Genomic DNA, 18,308 nt, shown 5'->3' with positions numbered 1-18,308 from the left:
GAACTTTGGAATCACACCCGTGTTTCTATCCCTGGTGTAAACGTGTCGTACGGAGAAGCAAGTCTCATGAGAGGCAGCGACATGGAGCAACCATCAAGTACCTGCAACACCGGGCTCTACTGTTGGGCGGACAATCACCGGTGCTAGTCTCCAGATCATGTCCCCGAAAGCGCTGGCCTGCCACGAGCGCCATGGCTCACCGGCATCAGCGACCGGCCATACCAGGCCTCTTGCTTGGCCCATTGCAGCTACATACCCAGGCAACTATTCCTCATCACGGGCCTCATGGCTTGAACCCCAACTGCTCCAATTGCCTCCCAGCACCTTGATCTGATCCCCTTACACCAGGGCGGCGGTTTTCTTCTTCTCTCAAGACCATGGCCCCTCCTGGAGCGCTTCAGCTGTCTTCCATGTCCCCAGACGAGACCATCATCAAGCTCCCCCATCCATACCACACCGAGTACACCGTCTCCAAAGCCGCAGCCACGTCTTGCTTGAACGGCGCTGGCGCCAACCCCGTTGCCTTGTACCAGCTTCACCAACGGAGCGAGCCCTCGAGCCGCCCGCTCCCGTCGTCGCTGCACCACCCCGAGCTCTTCTTCTTCTCGGAGCCTGCTCATCTCAAGTCCTGTCAACTTCCCCCCGACTCCGACAACAGCGCCTGGGCTAGGGCTCGCCGCTCGCCATGTTCCGTCGTTGCATGGGCCGGTGACGGAGCCCCCTCCCTCGCGCAGGCCTGGCTCCTGCTTTATGTCTTGTTCACCATCCGGCCGCGCGCCGAATCGCTGCGGCTGGAGCTCGTCGGCGCAGACGCCGCAACCCTGGCCGCTCACTCGAAGGCTGTTCTTCTGGCCGTAGACCACCCTCTGCCTCCCCGGCAGGGGCTTGCCGACGCCTCCTCGCCAACGGCTGCTGAAGCCTGTGTCGTGGTGGCTCTGCGCAGCACCTTTTGGCAGGGAGCTGCGTCGCCGTTTGGTCCTCGACCCGTCTGGTGTCCGGACGAGTCGTTGTTGGTTTCCCCCGCAGACGGCCGGGGGACTTGGCTGGCTTCCTATCCCATAGCTCCGGTCGAGCACACCGTCACAATTCTTCCGGCGGGCGATCCGCAGCATCCCGAGCGATCCCAGCAGGCGTTCCATCCCATCCGTCCAGCCAAGCCGCCCCCGGGTGCGGTTGTCTACAGCCGGTGGATCCCGCACCTGAAGGAGACGTTTTCCATGGTCTCTCTCGACTACGAGGACGAGCAACATTTGCGATTGTTCCACGAGTGGCAGAACGATCCTCGCGTTTCGCAGGGTTGGAACGAGACTGGCACCTTGGACCAGCATCGAGAGTATCTGCGTAACATTCATAAAGATCCCCACCAATTTGCCATCCTGGCGAAATGGGACGATACTTTTTTTGCCTATTTTGAAGTATACTGGGCAAAAGTGAGAGACCTCTCCCCTCCCCCCTTCCTTTCCCCCTTGGTTGCAGCGTCAAACATGCCCCCCCCCCCCCCCCCCCCCCCCTTTTCCCCCTCTCCACCTCGGTCCAGTCCCGACGAACCTCCCTTCCCGGGCAGGCCTGCATCCTCGAAAAAGCGCTGCTAACGATTCTTTTTGAACTTTCTTACAGGAGGATCGCCTAGGTGGATACTACAACGCAGGCGACTTTGACCGTGGCCGACATTCTCTTGTCGGCGACGTTCGATTCCGCGGCCCTCACCGCGTGAGCGCCTGGTGGAGCAGCCTGATGCATTATCTCTTCCTCGACGACCCACGAACAATGGACGTTGTGGGAGAGCCCAAAAGCACAAACTCCACTGTCCTCATGTACGACTTGATGCACGGCTTTGGTGTCGAGCACTTTGTCGACCTGCCCCACAAGAGAAGCGCCTGCGTTCGCTGCCCTCGTGGGCGCTTTTTCCAACTGTGTCCGCTGGCTGAAAATGAGAAGGCCGTTGGAGGGCTGGGCGTTGGATTGGTTCCCAAGTTGTAGACGGGCCGCCGAAATCCGCCATGATGAAATTGGGAAACTGTTTAGCCGTCGGGAACGAAAACGTAACTAGCAATAGTGAAGAAGCAGGTGTATGTGGATTAGATTCCGACCAGATGGGAGTAAAGCAAGGGACAGAAGTTCGCAAGGGGAGCATGAGTGATGTTGCTGGGGAAAACCAAACTGGTCGTTGCTAAATTCTATCAGAATCGGCCAGAAACCAGGGGGGCTCGCTGGCAGGGTTGCTCTGTGACATCACGGCCTTGTGTAAACTGTCACAAACAACAACTTTATGAAGAAAAGGGTTCCTCGCACATGAGCCAAAAAACCCAAAGGCTGCCTTTCTCCTGGTCCAACCTCTCGAGGCTGGCTGCATGCATACACCCTTGGCTTCAACCCTCAAACCAGCTTCTACAACTTGCAAGTCTGCAAGCTCTTTGCTAAAACCTCGTTGCCCCACTTGGCCATTTCAAACTTTCGCACTTTGCCACTGCCGGTTAGGGGCACTGTCGAAGGTATTCCGCCCTGGCCCAGCCAGAATATATGCACCGGTGCTTTGTGCTTGCCAAGGGTCCGGCGCACCCATTCCCGCAACTCTTGGTCTTCCGGCTGCTGCTGGTTGTCGAATTTTTCGACAAACGATCCGACGACTTCCCCATAGTGTTCATCTTTGAGACCTACTACGATGGCACGGGAGATGGAGGGATGCGCTATGAGGCGTTCCTCAATCTCGAGGGGATAAATATTCTCTCCGCCTACCACTCATGGTTAGCGAAACTCAAAGAACCGTCATCAACAAAAGGTTTAATACTAGGAAGAAGAAGAAGAAGAAGAAAAACCGGATGTGTTGGAATTTATTCCCGACTCACCTCGAATGATTATGTCTTTGAACCTGCCGGTAATAGAACAGTAGCCATTTTCGTCAAAGACAGCCTCGTCTCCAGTGTGCAGCCACAAAATACCTGCCGAATCTCGCGCCATTGTCTCGTTGGTCTTTTCCGTGTTGTTCCAATACCCAGCTTGTAACTGATATCCAGCCATACACAGCTCACCACGGGCGCCGACAGGTACAATGTTGCCGTCGCGATCAACAATCTTGGCCAGAGCGTGTGGCATCAAGGTGCCGACAGTTGTTAGTCGCATGCTCATTGCATCATCTGTAAACGCATTGAAACAAGTGGGAGAAGCCTCGGTTAAACCATAGCTACTTGTGAACTCTGTCATTCCAAACTTGTCCACCAACAGTTCCATGAGGTACCTCGGCACAGGGGCTCCGGCGATGATACCCGTGCGCAGGTTGTCACAGTTGAAGTCAGGAGGGAAGTTGGCTTGGAATAATGAGTCAAACATGGCAGGAACACCGTGTACGGCTGTGCATGCCTCTTCTGATATCGCTTGAAGTGTGGAGGGTATATCAAAGACTTCCGCCGGATAAACAATCTTGCCTCCGTGGGTGACAGTGGCAAGAAGGCCAAGGACAAGGCCAAAACAATGGAACATTGGTGGAGGGCAACAGAGAATATCCTTCGACGTGAGCCTCATTCTGTCACCAATGAAGCGGGAGTTGTTGACGAGATTACTGTCCCCTCGTTGAGCTTTCAGCGACAAAAAGTATGGAGAAAGTAGGGAAGCGGAACTTACTGATGAGTGAGCATAGCGGCCTTGGGTAAGCCAGTAGTGCCACTGGTGAACTGCAGATTGACCACTTGATGCGCGAGAACTCGCTTCATGGCGTTATGAAGCCTGCCTCGGCCTTTGCGGCTACTTGACTTGATCAAGGCATCGTACGTTTGATAGTCTGCAGCTTGGCCTCGAAGAATGACGACGCGTGGCCCGCCTAATTCAAGCTTCAAGGCATCGAGAAGCCTTCTGTTGTCCAATCTCCCGATTTGCTGGGTTGTGAAAAAAACCTTGCAGTCTGTAAAATTGAGCCCGTAGATTGCTTCGGTGGGTGTATATGTGTTGTTGAGGATGACGAGAATGGCACCAATCTTGGCAACGGCGAAAAAGACGGCGGCATACTGCTCGCAATTACCCGCCATGATGCCCACCCGATCCCCTACGCCAATATCCATGTCAAGCAATGCCAGCGCCAGCAACGAGCTTTGTTGGTTTAACTCATTGTAGGTCCATCGAGCACCCGTCCAAGGGATGACGATGCATTCTTTCGTTCCATGTTGATATGTTTGTAGTTCAATGAGCTCGCCGAGAGTGAGGTCAACAAGAGGAGGGTCAACAGGACCGTGGAGAAGGGACAGCTTCTGCTTAGGTTGTTGACTCTGCGGATGCAATTCTGTTGCCACTGCTTGCGTCGACATGATAACAAAACGGGATTGTCTCGCCAACTCTAATAAAGTCGGTAAGGAGGTGACAGAAGAAGCCGATATATGATAATGATGGGCTTGTGCTGAAAAAGATTCGGGCCAGTTTCAAAATTCTTGCACGAATATATTGCCATCCCAGTATATCACATTACAAAAGAAGCGGCAGCATTATTGTACGGTTGCGCAGTTTGCTCGAGGTAACGAAATGGCTGGTGAAGGCTTACAGGTACGGAAAGGAGGGCCAGCATAACATAACAGTCTCTGCATAAGTTCCAGCTTCCGATGACTCAAACTGCTACTGAAAAATCCATGTATGTTCACATGGCACTAATCAAGGAACAACGTCATCTTTTGTGGCGATTCAGGGGTGCAGCCATTGCCAGCCTGGCAGCAAGCAGGCCTTCGCTTTGCTTCCAGTTCGATGTAAACGGGGGGCTAGAAACGGCGTTGGGCAAATTAGAATTCGGCTAGAGCATCCACTTCCAGCAGCACTACGTTTGCCAAAGGGAAAAAAGGTCCAGCCGTTTTTGAACCGAAGATTCTTCTCAGCAAGCTCCGAAGGAGGCCGAGGTGGAATGGGCCGAACGGAGCAGCTGGGCAAATTTTCAAAGGAGTCTCATCTAATCTGATCATCGGATAAGATGGCGTCAGGTGTTACTCCGTAGCAGCCCAGGCTTCCGTAGTCGTCTACCCAACCTAGACATGGAGGCGTGAGGTTAGCAAAAATAGACGAGTCTCGACCGCTTGAGCCGTTATCAATCTACACTCGACCCTGTACAGAATACGTACCTTGGCATTCATCCTTCGACATGGGGCAGTAAAATGCTTGGCGGGTGGTAGCCTCTTTATTGAATGTTTGAAACTGACCCATTGCGTTTCCTCTGTTATCCGATCACAGCGCCAAACTGGAGTGCTACGTAGCAGGTCGGTGCCTACCCATCAGCACCAGGTCACGGTATGCGCGCGATAACTTGTTCACTTTTTCTCAGCAGTTCTGATCAAACTCTCTGTCGTTGGTGCCGATAGGAATGAAAGGCCATGACTTGGCAGCGCTTTTCTTCACACAAACCGGGGACGACGATGACGATGCAGATCAAACTTTGATACAGTGTGGAGTTCGGGCTGCACACGGAGCGGTACAAAATCCCGGCTTGTCATGAACCCCACCCATGAAAGTTCCTTTGCCTGACGGAGCGCCCCACTTTCCATTACCCCAGGCAAGTCCCAGGTTGGCTTGCATGGGCGTCCGTAAGAAGCCGCAAACTTGTTGTACCAGTACCTGCTCTGACTTCTGACATCTGACCTTTCGACCACTTCCCTTGCCAGTCCCACAACACTAATCCGAGAGTTTGGTTCTCCATCGCAGGCAGAAAACTTACTGGACAACAACAGCACAACAAAGGTCCTTTTGTTCACGCAAGTTTCAAACATGTACCCCGAACTACGACGAATGACGATTGATTCAAAGTTTAACTGGCCATGCCTGGGTCGTAGAGTCGATCTTGGCTCGAAGACCCGCTCCTCTTTCTACGCCCACTCCACAGCCAGTCCCATCCACATGTGGAAATGCTCTGCCTGGTCCTCAGCTATCATCATTAATGGATCATGAATCCATTAATTTCCAAGCCGAAATGCTACCGCACTGAGATGCAGGTTCAGGTTTTGGCCCACGGTCGGGTCAGATGGCTAATCGGATAGCTGGCACCAAGTACGTCTCTGACACAGCTACTGACGAGAACGTACCGTAGTTCCGCTGCTTGTGAAGCTACGAGACGTGGATTCAGCCGCATGTTTGGCATGTTTCGCTTTCGCTGTCTGTCACCATATCATCTCCAAAGCTCATATGAACACATGCCATCATCACCCATCTCAATACCATCCTCAAAATGACTGTCAAGCACTTCATTGAGGATGAGTGTGACGATCGAGCGGGTGTGGTCAAGCGCGTGCGGAAATTGCCTGCCACATGGCAGGCCGACAGTACTGAAGAGTATAATTCACTCAACGATGAGACAGTCATACTTCGCCGGCAAGATCTGGACCAGATTTGGGCTTGGAACAGGGAGCTTCCTCCGCTTATACAAAGATGCATGCACGACATTGTTCACGAAGTATCCGAACGGCAGCCAGATGCAGTAGCCGTATGCTCCTGGGATGGGAGTCTGACTTACCGCGAAATTGACAACCTTTCGTCGCAATTTGCTAGTGAACTTGTGCGCCAAGGAGTCGCCGTCGGTACCAGAATACCTCTGTGTTTTGAGAAATCCATGTGGGCCGTCGTCTCTCTGCTAGGAGTCATGAAAGCTGGCGCGACGTTCTCACTTACCGACCCGAGCCAGCCGGAGGCAAGGCTGCGAACCATTGTGGAACAAACAGGTGCCGATTTCGTCATCACCTCAGTTGCCCAGGAAGCCATTGGTCTCAAGATCTCGAAAGCAGGTAAACTCATTGCCATTTCGCCAGAGTACTTTGAGCAGGTTTCGCAAAAGCCTAGCGAAAACCTGCCTCTGGTACCGGCCTCCTCGCCAATGTACATAATCTTCACGTCGGGAAGCACGGGCAAGCCAAAAGGCGTCATGATATCGCACGAAAACTACACCAGCGGGGCAATCCCTCGAGCCGAGGCCGTTGGTTACAAGCCTCATTCAAGGTGCTTTGATTTTCCCTCATATGCTTTTGATGTAAGCATAGATTGTATGCTGTGTACACTGGCAAATGGAGGCACAATTTGTGTCCCATCCGAGGCGGACAGAATGAACGATCTCAGCGGCGCAATTCGTAAGAGTAGCGCAAACATGGTTCACATGACCCCCTCGGTCGCCAGGACGTTGGATCCGGATATAATTCCTTCCCTGGATGTTTTGGGATTGGGTGGAGAGGCTGTTTCAGCAAAAGATGCTGCTGCATGGAGTCAACAGACGAACCTGATTATTGCCTACGGACCCTCAGAATGCACTGTCGGCTGTACCATAAATAATACCCTCCATATTTCGACCGGAATTGGGAAAGGTGTTGGCGGTGTAACTTGGATAACGCATCCAGAAGATCACCACGTTTTGATGGGTATTGGTGAGGTTGGCGAGCTCTTGATTGAGGGCCCAGTGGTAGGTATCGGATATGTTGATGAACCAGAAAAAACGGCAGAAGTCTTCATTGAGGATCCAACCTGGCTCAAGTCTGGGCACGGGCAGACATGTGGTCGTCGAGGTCGTCTGTACAAGACGGGCGACCTGGTCAGATACGAATCGAACAACCTTGGCGGCATAGAGTTTGTGGGCCGGAAGGATCAACAAGTCAAAATAAGAGGCCAACGAGTTGAGTTGACAGAAGTTGAACACCACCTCCAACGCTTTCTACCCGCCGGGGTCAAGGTTGCGGCCGAGGTCGTAAAGCCAGGCGGTGCTGGAGCTCCGACTTTGGTCGCATTTCTCTCGGAGCCATGTGGCCAAGATTTCAAGGAGGCCGTCGAGTTGTACTTTGTGGAACAACCTTCAGCCCAACTTAACTCAGCTTTGTCTACAATCGATAAAAACATGGGCGATAAGGTGCCAAGATATATGATTCCTGCGGCATTTGTGCCTCTGAATGCTATGCCTTCTCTTATATCTGGGAAAACAGATCGGAAAAGACTACGCGAAATTGCAGCTTCTTTATCCCGACACGACCTCTTTGGAATGCAAAATCCGGCCACCCCAGAATCTGAACAATTACCCCAAACAGAAATGGAGAAACTTCTGTCAGAAGCATGGCGAAAAGTTACAGGCTGTGAAGCAACATTATTTAGACACACCAACTTTTTCGGAGTCGGAGGCGATTCGCTTCGCGCAATGAGACTTGTAGCCGTCTTGAGGGAGGCTTTCGGTATCTCGATCACTGTCGCCGACATTTTTATGAACCCCACGCTTGCCAATATGGCATCCAAGTCTAGGCGGATTTGTTCTACGTCTGCTTCAAACTCGATACCTCCGTTTTCTTTGCTGGAAAAAGACTGGGCAGAGACTAATGCTCGCATAGAGACCGCTTCGCTGTGTAGCATCGAGCCGGACACTGTCGAAGATGTTTACCCATGCACGCCCTTGCAAGAGGCTCTTATGGCGCTGTCAGCCAAGGTGAAAGAAGCATACGTGGCCCAGCGCGTGGTCGAACTCGCTGATGTAGAGTCTGCTCATAGGCTCATGACTGCTTTTGACATGGCTCAGAAAGGTTGTCCTATTCTGCGCACCCGAATCGTGCAAGTGCCTGGACGTGGACTAGTCCAGGTCGTTGTCAAGGGTCGTTTGGAATTCTTCGAGGGAACTGATCTGGAAGGATATCTCTCCTCGGACAGAGACGCCTCCATGGATCTTGGCAAGCCTCTTGTTCGGTACGCCTTGATCAGTGACCGTAAAGCCGGCAAAACTAATTTTGTTTTGACGATGCATCATGCCTTGTACGATGGATGGTGTATGCCGTTGATCGTTGATAGGGTGAATAAAGCTTACAACAGGCAACCAGTTGCACGATCAGCAGAATTTAAGCATTTTATCCAGTACATTCGTGAAATCGATAAAGAAGCATCGGCAAAGTACTGGAGGAACCAGCTTCAAGGAGCGAGCAGATTGCAATTCCCGTCTCACCCATTCCCAGGATATCAAGCCAAGGCCGACTCTCTTCTCGAGGAGTACGTGGCGCTTCCTAGACTACCTGAATCTCATTCAACCATTGCTACTGTTATCCGGGCTGCGTGGGCATATGTGGCCTCTCGGTATACCAACAGCGAAGATGTTGTATTTGGGGAAACGCTGACTGGTCGCAATGCCCCCATAGTCGGCGCAGAAGAGATCGAGGGCCCCATGATTACCACAGTTCCCTTTCGTGTCCAGGTAAATGGGGAAATGTCCATACCCGAATACCTCGGAGTAATTCAGAAGCAGGTTGCGGCGCAAATCCCGCACGAGCACTTCGGTCTTCAACATATTCGACGGCTGAGCCCTGATGCTCTGGAGGCCTGTGAGTTGAAAACCGGTTTGGTTCTCCATCCAAGTTCTGAGGGCCACAATGTATCGGAAGAAAACTTGCCTGCTAGTTGCCTGGTACCAGCCGGTGACAAAGAGGCAGCACAAGAGGCCCTCAAATTCAACACGTACCCTTTGATGCTTGTCTGTTCCATTGACCCCAAGGGCTTCCTTGTCATGGCCAGCTTCGATTCGAGAACGATTAGTCCGCCTTGGATGCAGCGAGTCCTCGGCCAATTCAGGCAAGTTGCTGAACAATTATGCGATAAAAGCTTTAGCTGCGTGGGTGATCTCTCTTGTCTCACACCCCTTGATCTGACCCAACTGGGAGAGTTACCCAACTCTACGCGCGAAGATGTAATGCCGGGATTGGACGGTGTCGAATCATTCTACATTGTCGACTCGAAGGACACCAATAAACTAGTGCCGATTGGAGCCATAGGGGCACTCATCGTCCGATCTAGGTCTGTCTTGCAGCTACCTCGTATTACAACACCAAGTTGGGTTCGCCAACTTGTCGACCCTGACTCAGAGGATGCTATGGGGAATCTTTACCAGACAGGTGTGCTGGCAAAATACAGTGTTGAAGGTCATATCCGACTCCTCGACGCAGTCACCCAACAAAACGGCGAGGGCAGGATTGCCGCTCCGTCAACGGCCAAACGCGTATCTGCGACATCGCGTCGACAGAGGAGACTCCGGAAGTTATGGAGCCGGGTCTTACTCGTTAAGGAGGAAGAGATTGGGTTGAATGATAACTTCTTCCTACTGGGCGGTGATTCTATTGCCGCCATGAAGCTTGTTTCGGAAGCTCGAGCTGATGGAATCAAGCTAACGGTGATGCAAATGTTCGAAAAACGCACGCTATACGATATGGCAAGCGTCGTTGAAGAAGATTCAGTTTCAAATAACGGCAAAGTTGAGCAGATACCTGAGTTCTCTCTGCTGGGTCAGGAGGATCCTTCCAGTTTTGTCAATACCGTTGTGCGACCGCAGCTAGTCGACCCGCAAACGAAGATTCTTAATGTTCTCCCCACGCGTCCTCTGCAACAAATTGCCGTGAAAGGAACCACGCAATTTCCGCGATACTCTGCACGGTATGAGCTTATGTACTTTGATGACTCCATTGACGAGGAGCATGTTCGATATGCCTGCCAAGAGCTTGTGTCTCGAAACGAAATCCTCCGAACAGTCTTTGTAGAACACGAAAACCAAGGATACGGAGTCGTCCTCGAGCGCCTGGAGGCGGAATTTGTCACCTATACCAGCGAATCAGGTAATATCGACAACCTCGAGGAATACGCCAGGGACTTGTGTCGTTCTGATGCCCTGTCAGACATGCCCTTGGGCTCCAGCTTCGTGAAGTGGTTTCTGGTCAAACATGGCGAGGGCAGGGCTTGTCTAATATTGAGAATCTCTCACGCCCAATACGACGAGATTTGTCTTCCAATACTACTGAAACAACTGTCGGCCTTGTACGAAAACAGACCTGTGCAGGAATCTGTCCCCTTCTCGTGGTACGTCGGCCATGTCTTGCAGCACAACATTCCCAGCAGCATCGGGTACTGGAAGCGCCTCCTCTCGGGCTCTTCGATGACTATTCTAAAGCCCGAGCTGGCTGTCGAGAAGACGAACCACTTTGCTGTTCAGCGCGCTGTGGACATAGCCACGCGATCCAGGGACGTCACAGTAGCTACGCTACCGACCGCCGCTTGGGCACTATGCTTGGCTCGCCGGCTCTCGCTGCGAGACGTGACTTTTGGCGAAGTGGTCTCCGGGCGAAACATTGACTTTCCCAACGCCGACGCCGTCACGGGACCTTGCTGGCAGTACGTCCCCGTGCGGGTCGAGTTTGATGCCTCGTGGACAGTCGCCGACCTGCTGGCCTACGTTCAGCACCAGCACGTGGCTTCCTCTGCTCACGAGGGCATGGGCCTCTACGAGATCATGGATCAGTGTACCGACTGGTCCGAGAAGGCTAGGCCAGGCTGGTTCGACTCGGTGGTCCACCAGGACGTAGCGCACGTCGAGACGCTCCCCTTTGCCAGGGCAAGATGCCGCATGGAAACGCTGTACCCGCACGAAGAACCGCTGCGAGAGTGGAAGGTGCAAGCCTTCATTGACGGAGACAGCATGACGCTGGAGATTGTCACCTTGGAGAGCTGGGCAGAGTATGCCAGGGGGCTGCTTGCGGACTTGGCTCAAGTTGTGGAACTCTTGGTTTCCCGTCCTCGCGCAACTTTATTCTAGACAGACCAGACCGCATTTGTTTCATCTTCCCCAACATGTTTCGGCTACGAGACAGACTTGTGCACCTCTTTCCATCTTTGATCGTTGTCTGATGCAGAAAAAAAAAAAAAAAAGAATACAGGTAGTCACTGGTTTTAGTCTCAAGAAATGTGACTCTACATGATGTATATTTGGCCGAAGCATTGTGGTGAGCCATGTCCAAAATCGCCCCTCGAAAGGAGATACGCAGGCAATGAAACAGATTCTCGCGAGACCAATGAAAACCGATTTCTGCCCACTTCGCCGTAGATGATGAGCTGCGCTTTCCGCAAGTCAGAAAAATAGAAACAAGTAGACGATAACACAGACCACCCCGGGAAAACCACAAGAGAGCAGACAAAATCCCCCCCCGCCCTGGGTATATGCAAGTAATCAACAGATGCATGCATGCATGCCTTGCGCCAATGCCTTCGTGAATGCAACTCCCGGAATCTGTTCAAAACACGCATTTCTCCACAGATTGGAAACATTGAAAGAGAAAAAAAGGGGGAAGGAGTGGGTTCTCTGCAGCTGTTCAACAACTGTCCCCCCCAGCCCCCCCCGTCATCACCTTGTGAACAAAGCCCATCCAACGACCCCATGTCAGTCAGGCGTCTGCAATCCGTCCAAGCAGGACCCTCATCATCAAGCTTCCAAGCCAGCCATGACCCCCATCCCAAGCGCGCGCTGCAAGCTCCGCCTGATGCCTTTACCTGCGCGGATTTCGTCATGGGAGTCACGACCTAGCAGCCCGAAGCTCATCCGTCTGGCAACATTGCCACCAGTCTCGTTGACAGCGCTCGTGGCCGCCTTGTTGCGCGTCACGGCTATCGGCTCTGGGGCTGAAGGGCGAGGGGGCCACTCGCCATCGCGCTTCCAGCCTACAACACAGGAACGAAGCATATCTGACAAGTTGATGGGGCAGGCTGGCTGGAGGCTGTGCAAAATGACTTTATCATACAGATTCAAATACATGCCCGGAGAGATCGAAGCACGTAAAGGATTGCTGGGTGGCAGGAGCGGTTGCCCAACGGGTAGTAGAGTTTCGACTGAGTAAACTTGTCCGCGGGTGCATTCAGAGGCAGACGAGTCTCGGCTTCGGTGCTTGACCAGATCCTTGTCCAAGTCCTTGCTTAATGACGACGTGTCGGAAGCTGCTGCGGTACTATCGCCGCAATGAGAAGATATTGACAAGGTAGGGCCGGGAGGCGATGCAGAAATAGAGCGGCGAAAGAAGAACCGTCTCGGAGACCGTGGGGAAGCTGGAGGTGTCGACACAGGCTTGCTGCGTACACGCACCGTCTTAGCGCCAGTCCAAGCATTGCGACGAGCTTCGAAACAAGCGAGACCTTCGTTCCAGGACATCTCCTGGCGCAAAGCACGTCGTCTCCGTGCCCTCTTTGCCTCGACCAAGGCAAGCGCGGCTGAATGCAGTGAGTTGGGATTGTGGAACCGAAAAGGCGAGTATTTGGTGGGCGCATCACGGTCATCGTCAGAAAGATCAGAAGTCCAGTCGGCTCGCGGCCGAAAATGCGTCGCATCTTCCGATACGACGCTGTAAACTGATTCAGCATCATCGTCGTCGTCGTCAAGGTCTGCCTCGTCGGCTTCAGATTCAGCCTCGTCCAACTCGGTGCCTTCTTCCGCTTGGTAGCCAACCTCGTCGCATGGCCCAGCCGGAATCGAGTTGGATCCCGTGTTGGAAACGTCTCGACTGAGCTCAGATAGTTGTTGGACCTCTGCGGGTGCTGCTGGAGGCCAAACAAACTCCCAATCATTGCGAATTTTGTCGCCCAAATATCGTTTCAGAGCATCCTTTTGCTTCAATTTGTCTCTGCTCAATAGGTCAGCGTACTCATTGGCTCCCCACTCTGGCGTGGTGATGGGAAGGTGAGTCGGGAACTGCGAATGGTGTGACCGAAGTTTTGAAAGCGGAGAGCGAGAGGCTCCGCAAAAATCAGAGAAGATCATGCCTGGAACGTTTGCTGATTCGACGGGGGCGGGAGAGGAGAGCGGCACAGAAGAGATGTTCAACTTTTTTGCTTCCGTTTGTTGAGGCAAAGACGAAGGCGAGGCTTTGCTGTTGGCCTGCTCTATGTAATTCAGCGTGTTAGATAGATGGGCACGGTCCACCAGCAGCGAGGTCGAAAGCAGAGCACAACAATTCATGCGCACCTCGGCAGAGTGAAACGAGGGGAGACTGGATCCTGCAGGGACGCTAAGGAAAAGTGGCGGAAAATAGAAGGAAAGTTGCCAAGGTGAAGAGTGCCCAGGAAAGGAATTGGGCTTATATGAGCTGGCTGGACGCAGATGGGGGTGACGGGTGAGGCGGAAGGAGCACACTCATTTGCCTGGACAAGTTGACAAGACTAGAGATTTTCGGCGGGAAATATGCCAGGGTTGATAGGGTGATGGGGAATGATGAATCTGTCGCAAAGCGGCGATCGCCACAGGGTGTGAATGTGTGCAGCAGTTGTGAGGAGACGAAAGTTGAAGCCGCCGTGAAAGTAGAGGAGTTGGTTGCGTGATGGGAGGACTCGAATGCCTGGCGATAAGCGGCCCGAAGCAGGTCGGGGCAGCACGGAAAGCGCAGAGAGCGCAGAGAGCGCAGATGGCAAGCAGGAAATTCAGCAGATGGCAGTCATTCCCAACTTTTGAGGAGGATGGTGGTGCAACCTTTTTGCCTTGTTCCGGGCTCTGGCTCGGGCTCTAGCTCTAGCTCTAGCTTGGGCTTGGGCTTGGGCTCGGGATGGTGTGTGGGAGACGAAGCCTGTCTAGTTTCCCATGACAGAAAAAACAATCTTCGGGGCCTGTGCGCGTGCGTATATGCGCGTATATGTGCGTATAAGTGCGTGCTACCTGGTTTGCGCACTATGTCATGGACTCATGGCCACGAGTTACAGTAGCTCAAAGCAATTTGCAAGGCAAGGCCGATGGGCCGAAGAAAAAGGCCGCGATGCGAGTTGTCTGGATGCTGGACTTTGCACTGCGCAAGTTGCCATTGGCGGGGGGAGGACAAAGCCCGTCCGTGTGCAGGAGAGCCGACGCCGGAAATCAAAAGCCGCAAGCCAGAATAAGCGAGGCACGGCGGGCAAGGGTGGCTGGCTGTCTGGCTGTCAAGGGTGAAAGGGATGTGTGGGGAAGGGGGGCGGAGCAGACTCGGGAGCGAGATGATAAGCCAGAGGGGACAAAGAGAGGCTGTGAAAGAGGCTGTGAGGGGAACGTCTGCTGCAAAGGGATTAAAGTAAAAAATGAGAAGAAGAAGGGGACGGAAAGGGGGGGGGGGGAGGCGGATTCCATCCTCCTCGTCAGACCATCACTTACTTGCAGTCTCGGCTGGCTGGCTCTATATGATGGCGGCGTGGGTCTGCACTGCACCTGCACTGCACTGCACTGCACTGCCACTGCAACGGCACAAGCATGCAGCCTGGCTTCAACTCGACGTTGGTGCTTGTTGAATGAGGGCGTGGCGGCCGATGGTTGTGACTTGTCGTCCCAGTCTTGTGGCAAAATATCTTCTGGTCAAGGCTAATATGTATGTCGAGACTTAAATCTCTTTCTCTGCCGATGCCGATAAGCGAAAGCCAGCAGGCAAAAAGTTTAGGTCGTCCTGCTGAATCCGAGGCCTAAATCCCGGGCCTGCTATTACTTCCGTCCGCCTGTCCGTGCCGCGCTGGCTGCAGGCTGTCCAACAAGCTGCGGCTACAGTATGTGAGGAAAGGGCTGGGCCGTTTATAAAACAGGCGCAGCAGGGATTGGCAAGCACAGCACAGTGCGCGTATCCGTCAATCTCATTCGGCAGCGACAGCGACAGCGGCAGCGGCAGCGGCAGCGGCAGCGGCAGCGGCAACGGCGGCATTGGCTGGGTAGTACCGAGAATGGATTCCGGAGCAGATGTGATGCTGATGCGCAGTCGGCAAGGTGACGATTGGGTGTTGGGGGCAAGGTATGGAGGGAGGAGGGAGGAGGGAGGAGGGAGGAGGGAGGAGGGAGGGAGGGAGGGATGGGGGATGGATGATGGATGGATGAAATGGATGGAAGGATCGAGGAGGTGTAAGGGAGGAAAGAGTACGGACTCTGGGCTCTGGGCTCTGGGTTCTGGATTTTGGTAACTAAAAAGCCTGGAAGCAGGTTGGGAGATGGGACGGGCAGGGCAGTGCAGTTGCAAGCGTGCGTGCGACACTGTCCCCGACACTGTCCCCGACACTGTCCACTACCTTACCTACCTAGGTATATACCTACCTCCTAACCTACCTACCTACCTTACCCTTCCAACATGCAAAGTCCAATTACCAAAGTAGTGGGAAAAGAAAGAAAGGGAACGACCAAGTCCACCGGTTTTGTTCCCCATCCAAGCACAGCCGCCTGGGTTGTATCCACCACAGCGGCGTCCGCCCCAAAGAGCCGACGCCGAAATGCTGTCTCCTGTTTCAGGCCGACAAGCCTCAGTTTAAACTTCCAACATTGCTACTCTGTGACCACGCCACGATACTATACTATGCTCTACGGGTCTATATATCGCAGTATAATATAGCACCCAATAAAGTCAACACATTGTGTGGCGTCACACTTTTGGTGCAACACTATTATAGTGGACGACGTCTTGTAGACATTCATACGCCGCCCGTCTTGTCTCACTTACTCCGTACCCTTCCTTGTCTTTTCTAGCCAGCCCGCTGCCCAGGTAGCTATGTAAGCTAGGAGGTTTGTAACACAACACTGCCGGCACGAAAGTTCGTTTGAACTTTGAACTTTGCTTTGCGTCCAACCTCATTTCAACGGCTGTACAGTACGCAATGCACAGTATGCACTGTACACGGTGCACTCCTGAATGCAGTGGCTGTCGAGAAACAAGCCAAGCTGGAGCTGGTGGTTCCTCCATTCTTCCCGTTCGCTGCTCTCCAAATGGCTCCCTCCATCCGCTTCCTCCTCCCCCTTTTGTTCCTCTCCCCCTTCTTGAACCTTGATAACGATCCCGAGTGACAGCAGTAACGTCCGAGAACTCGGTCCCGGGTATTCAGCTGGCGCCGACCATACCGAGGAAATCTTGAGAAAAAAAAATGACGCCCAACCAGGGGGCCCTGGCTTTATCTTACCCTGTTGAATGCCAATGAACCACGATCGAATTACTGTAACTGCCGGCCAACGGGCGTCAACTTTTGCCAGAGAGCTACCGAGTACCGAGCACCGAAAAATTACCAGTCAAGCAAGACTCGATACTTGATGCATGCCACAGCCACCCGAAAAGCCAGCATGCACGCTACCTGCCAAGTTCAGATACTTGCAGCCAGCCACCACCACCACCGCATGGGCCAAGCTCAAGGTTGATGTCATGTCAACGGCTACCAGACACTGGACACATTGACTGGTTCCTTGGCATTCATCCTTGTCGTGAATCTTTGAATGCACACCTTAGGTACCTTAGGTACCTAGGTAGGTACAGTAGGTAGGCACAGTACCTAGGCACCGCCCGCGGCTCGTGGCGCAGCGAATCCTCAACTACCTCCTTCTCCGTGCTCCGTGCTATGCCCGGTGCACATTGTGCCTGATTGAAGAATCAGCAAGTCAAGGCCCAAGATTCTGAAGCAAACATGCAGAAGTCCCAGCGACCATCTGCCCAGTGTCGACAAATGTTCTCTTCGCCGGACCCTTCAGCCGATTTATTCCTACCGAGTCCGTACGAGTACGAATACGGACGGAGTATAACGTGGCAGAATGCCAACCGACAAGTCCAAGCCCACCACAAACACACCCAACTCAGCCGTTTCATGCGACGTCATCCCACATGCACTCATTACAATGGCAGCAGCACTCCCTGCCGTTCGTTTTGGACGACTGCGGCTTGCACAACGCAGCACAGTTGGTCCGGGGAAAAGGATCGTCCAATCTCTGCCGTCATACAGCATCTCTGCCGTCATACGGCAACAAGGAGGAAGACGGGAGAAGGAGTAAAGGAAAAACGAGGCCCATGGAGCTGGAGCACGAGCTGGCTGACAAAATTCGCCTGCTTGCTACTCGGCAAAGCTTGAGGAAGATATCCTCGGCTGTACCAACGCAGTCCAGGACTAAAAATGCATCCTCTCATGCGAGGGTTATAGTACGTAACCCGTCTTCCTTGCACCGTCATTCACTTCGTCCGGCTATCCTGCCAGGGATGATGAACCAAGGGATACGCCATCAACGAGGAAAACCGGACGTGCCACCCCTCTGTGATACCTGCCTCCTGCCAGGTAGGTCTGTACCTATCTTATCCTCCAGCTTTCCATCCCGTGGAATCAACAAGTCACACGAGTCCACCAGCTTGGGCGCGTGTCTTAGCACACCGCCACAGCCAGTGTAGACGGCGTACCTCGAAACTCTTGAGACCGGCAAAATACTACCTCACAATTCCCCGGCTTAGGACGCAGAACGTAGCCGCGGAAAGGAGCACCGTGCGTTGTAAAAGGCACCGCCTGAGCGTCTTATGCGCCATGCCTGCTCTTTGTCGCGGCTGTACTCCGTAGTTATGATGTAAATTTCAGATCCTGGCCGACTTCTATTTCTACTGCAGGTTGAAACATTGCCAAAATCGGCACAAACGCAGTCCCCCCGGCCCCCTGGCGCCTTTCCACAATTTGCCGTAGCGCATTCATTGTCCAGAGAAACAGAAGAAAAAGAAAGACGTTTAATTTCAGCACCAGAATGAAACTAAAGACAGTACATTTGAGACCAGCTCGTAAACGTGTCAGTCCGCAACTCCCCGTCG

The 18,308-nt window shown here is 53.1% G+C and overlaps 4 protein-coding genes across 4 annotated transcripts; 2 read left to right on the top strand and 2 right to left on the bottom strand.

The window, feature by feature from the left end:
• Positions 1-377: 377 nt before the first annotated feature.
• UV8b_05079 (uncharacterized protein) lies at positions 378-1,980 on the top strand (the record flags this gene model as incomplete). Its single annotated transcript, XM_043142577.1, has 2 exons — positions 378-1,430; positions 1,618-1,980. 2 exons carry the CDS (start codon positions 378-380, stop codon positions 1,978-1,980), a joined length of 1,416 nt encoding a protein of 471 aa, XP_042998511.1.
• A 408-nt stretch (positions 1,981-2,388) lies between these two features.
• Positions 2,389-4,295, bottom strand: UV8b_05078 (uncharacterized protein; the record flags this gene model as incomplete). Its single annotated transcript, XM_043142576.1, has 3 exons — positions 2,389-2,732; positions 2,847-3,556; positions 3,619-4,295. 3 exons carry the CDS (start codon positions 4,293-4,295, stop codon positions 2,389-2,391), a joined length of 1,731 nt encoding a protein of 576 aa, XP_042998510.1.
• Positions 4,296-6,187: 1,892 nt separating this feature from the next.
• On the top strand, positions 6,188-11,545 carry UV8b_05077 (uncharacterized protein; the record flags this gene model as incomplete). The annotated part of the gene is made up of 1 exon (XM_043142575.1): positions 6,188-11,545. One exon carries the CDS (start codon positions 6,188-6,190, stop codon positions 11,543-11,545), a length of 5,358 nt encoding a protein of 1,785 aa, XP_042998509.1.
• A 663-nt stretch (positions 11,546-12,208) lies between these two features.
• Positions 12,209-13,910, bottom strand: UV8b_05076 (uncharacterized protein; the record flags this gene model as incomplete). The annotated part of the gene is made up of 3 exons (XM_043142574.1): positions 12,209-13,656; positions 13,739-13,770; positions 13,885-13,910. The coding sequence occupies 3 exons, from the start codon at positions 13,908-13,910 to the stop codon at positions 12,209-12,211; spliced, it is 1,506 nt and encodes a 501-aa protein (XP_042998508.1).
• Between the last annotated feature and the right edge of the window lie 4,398 nt (positions 13,911-18,308).

This window comes from Ustilaginoidea virens, chromosome 4 (assembly GCF_000687475.1).
Source record: "Ustilaginoidea virens chromosome 4, complete sequence".
Taxonomy (NCBI): Eukaryota; Fungi; Ascomycota; class Sordariomycetes; order Hypocreales; family Clavicipitaceae; genus Ustilaginoidea; species Ustilaginoidea virens.
The sequence above is the reverse complement of the archived record's forward strand: the minus strand, read 5'-3'. Positions and strand labels throughout refer to the sequence as shown.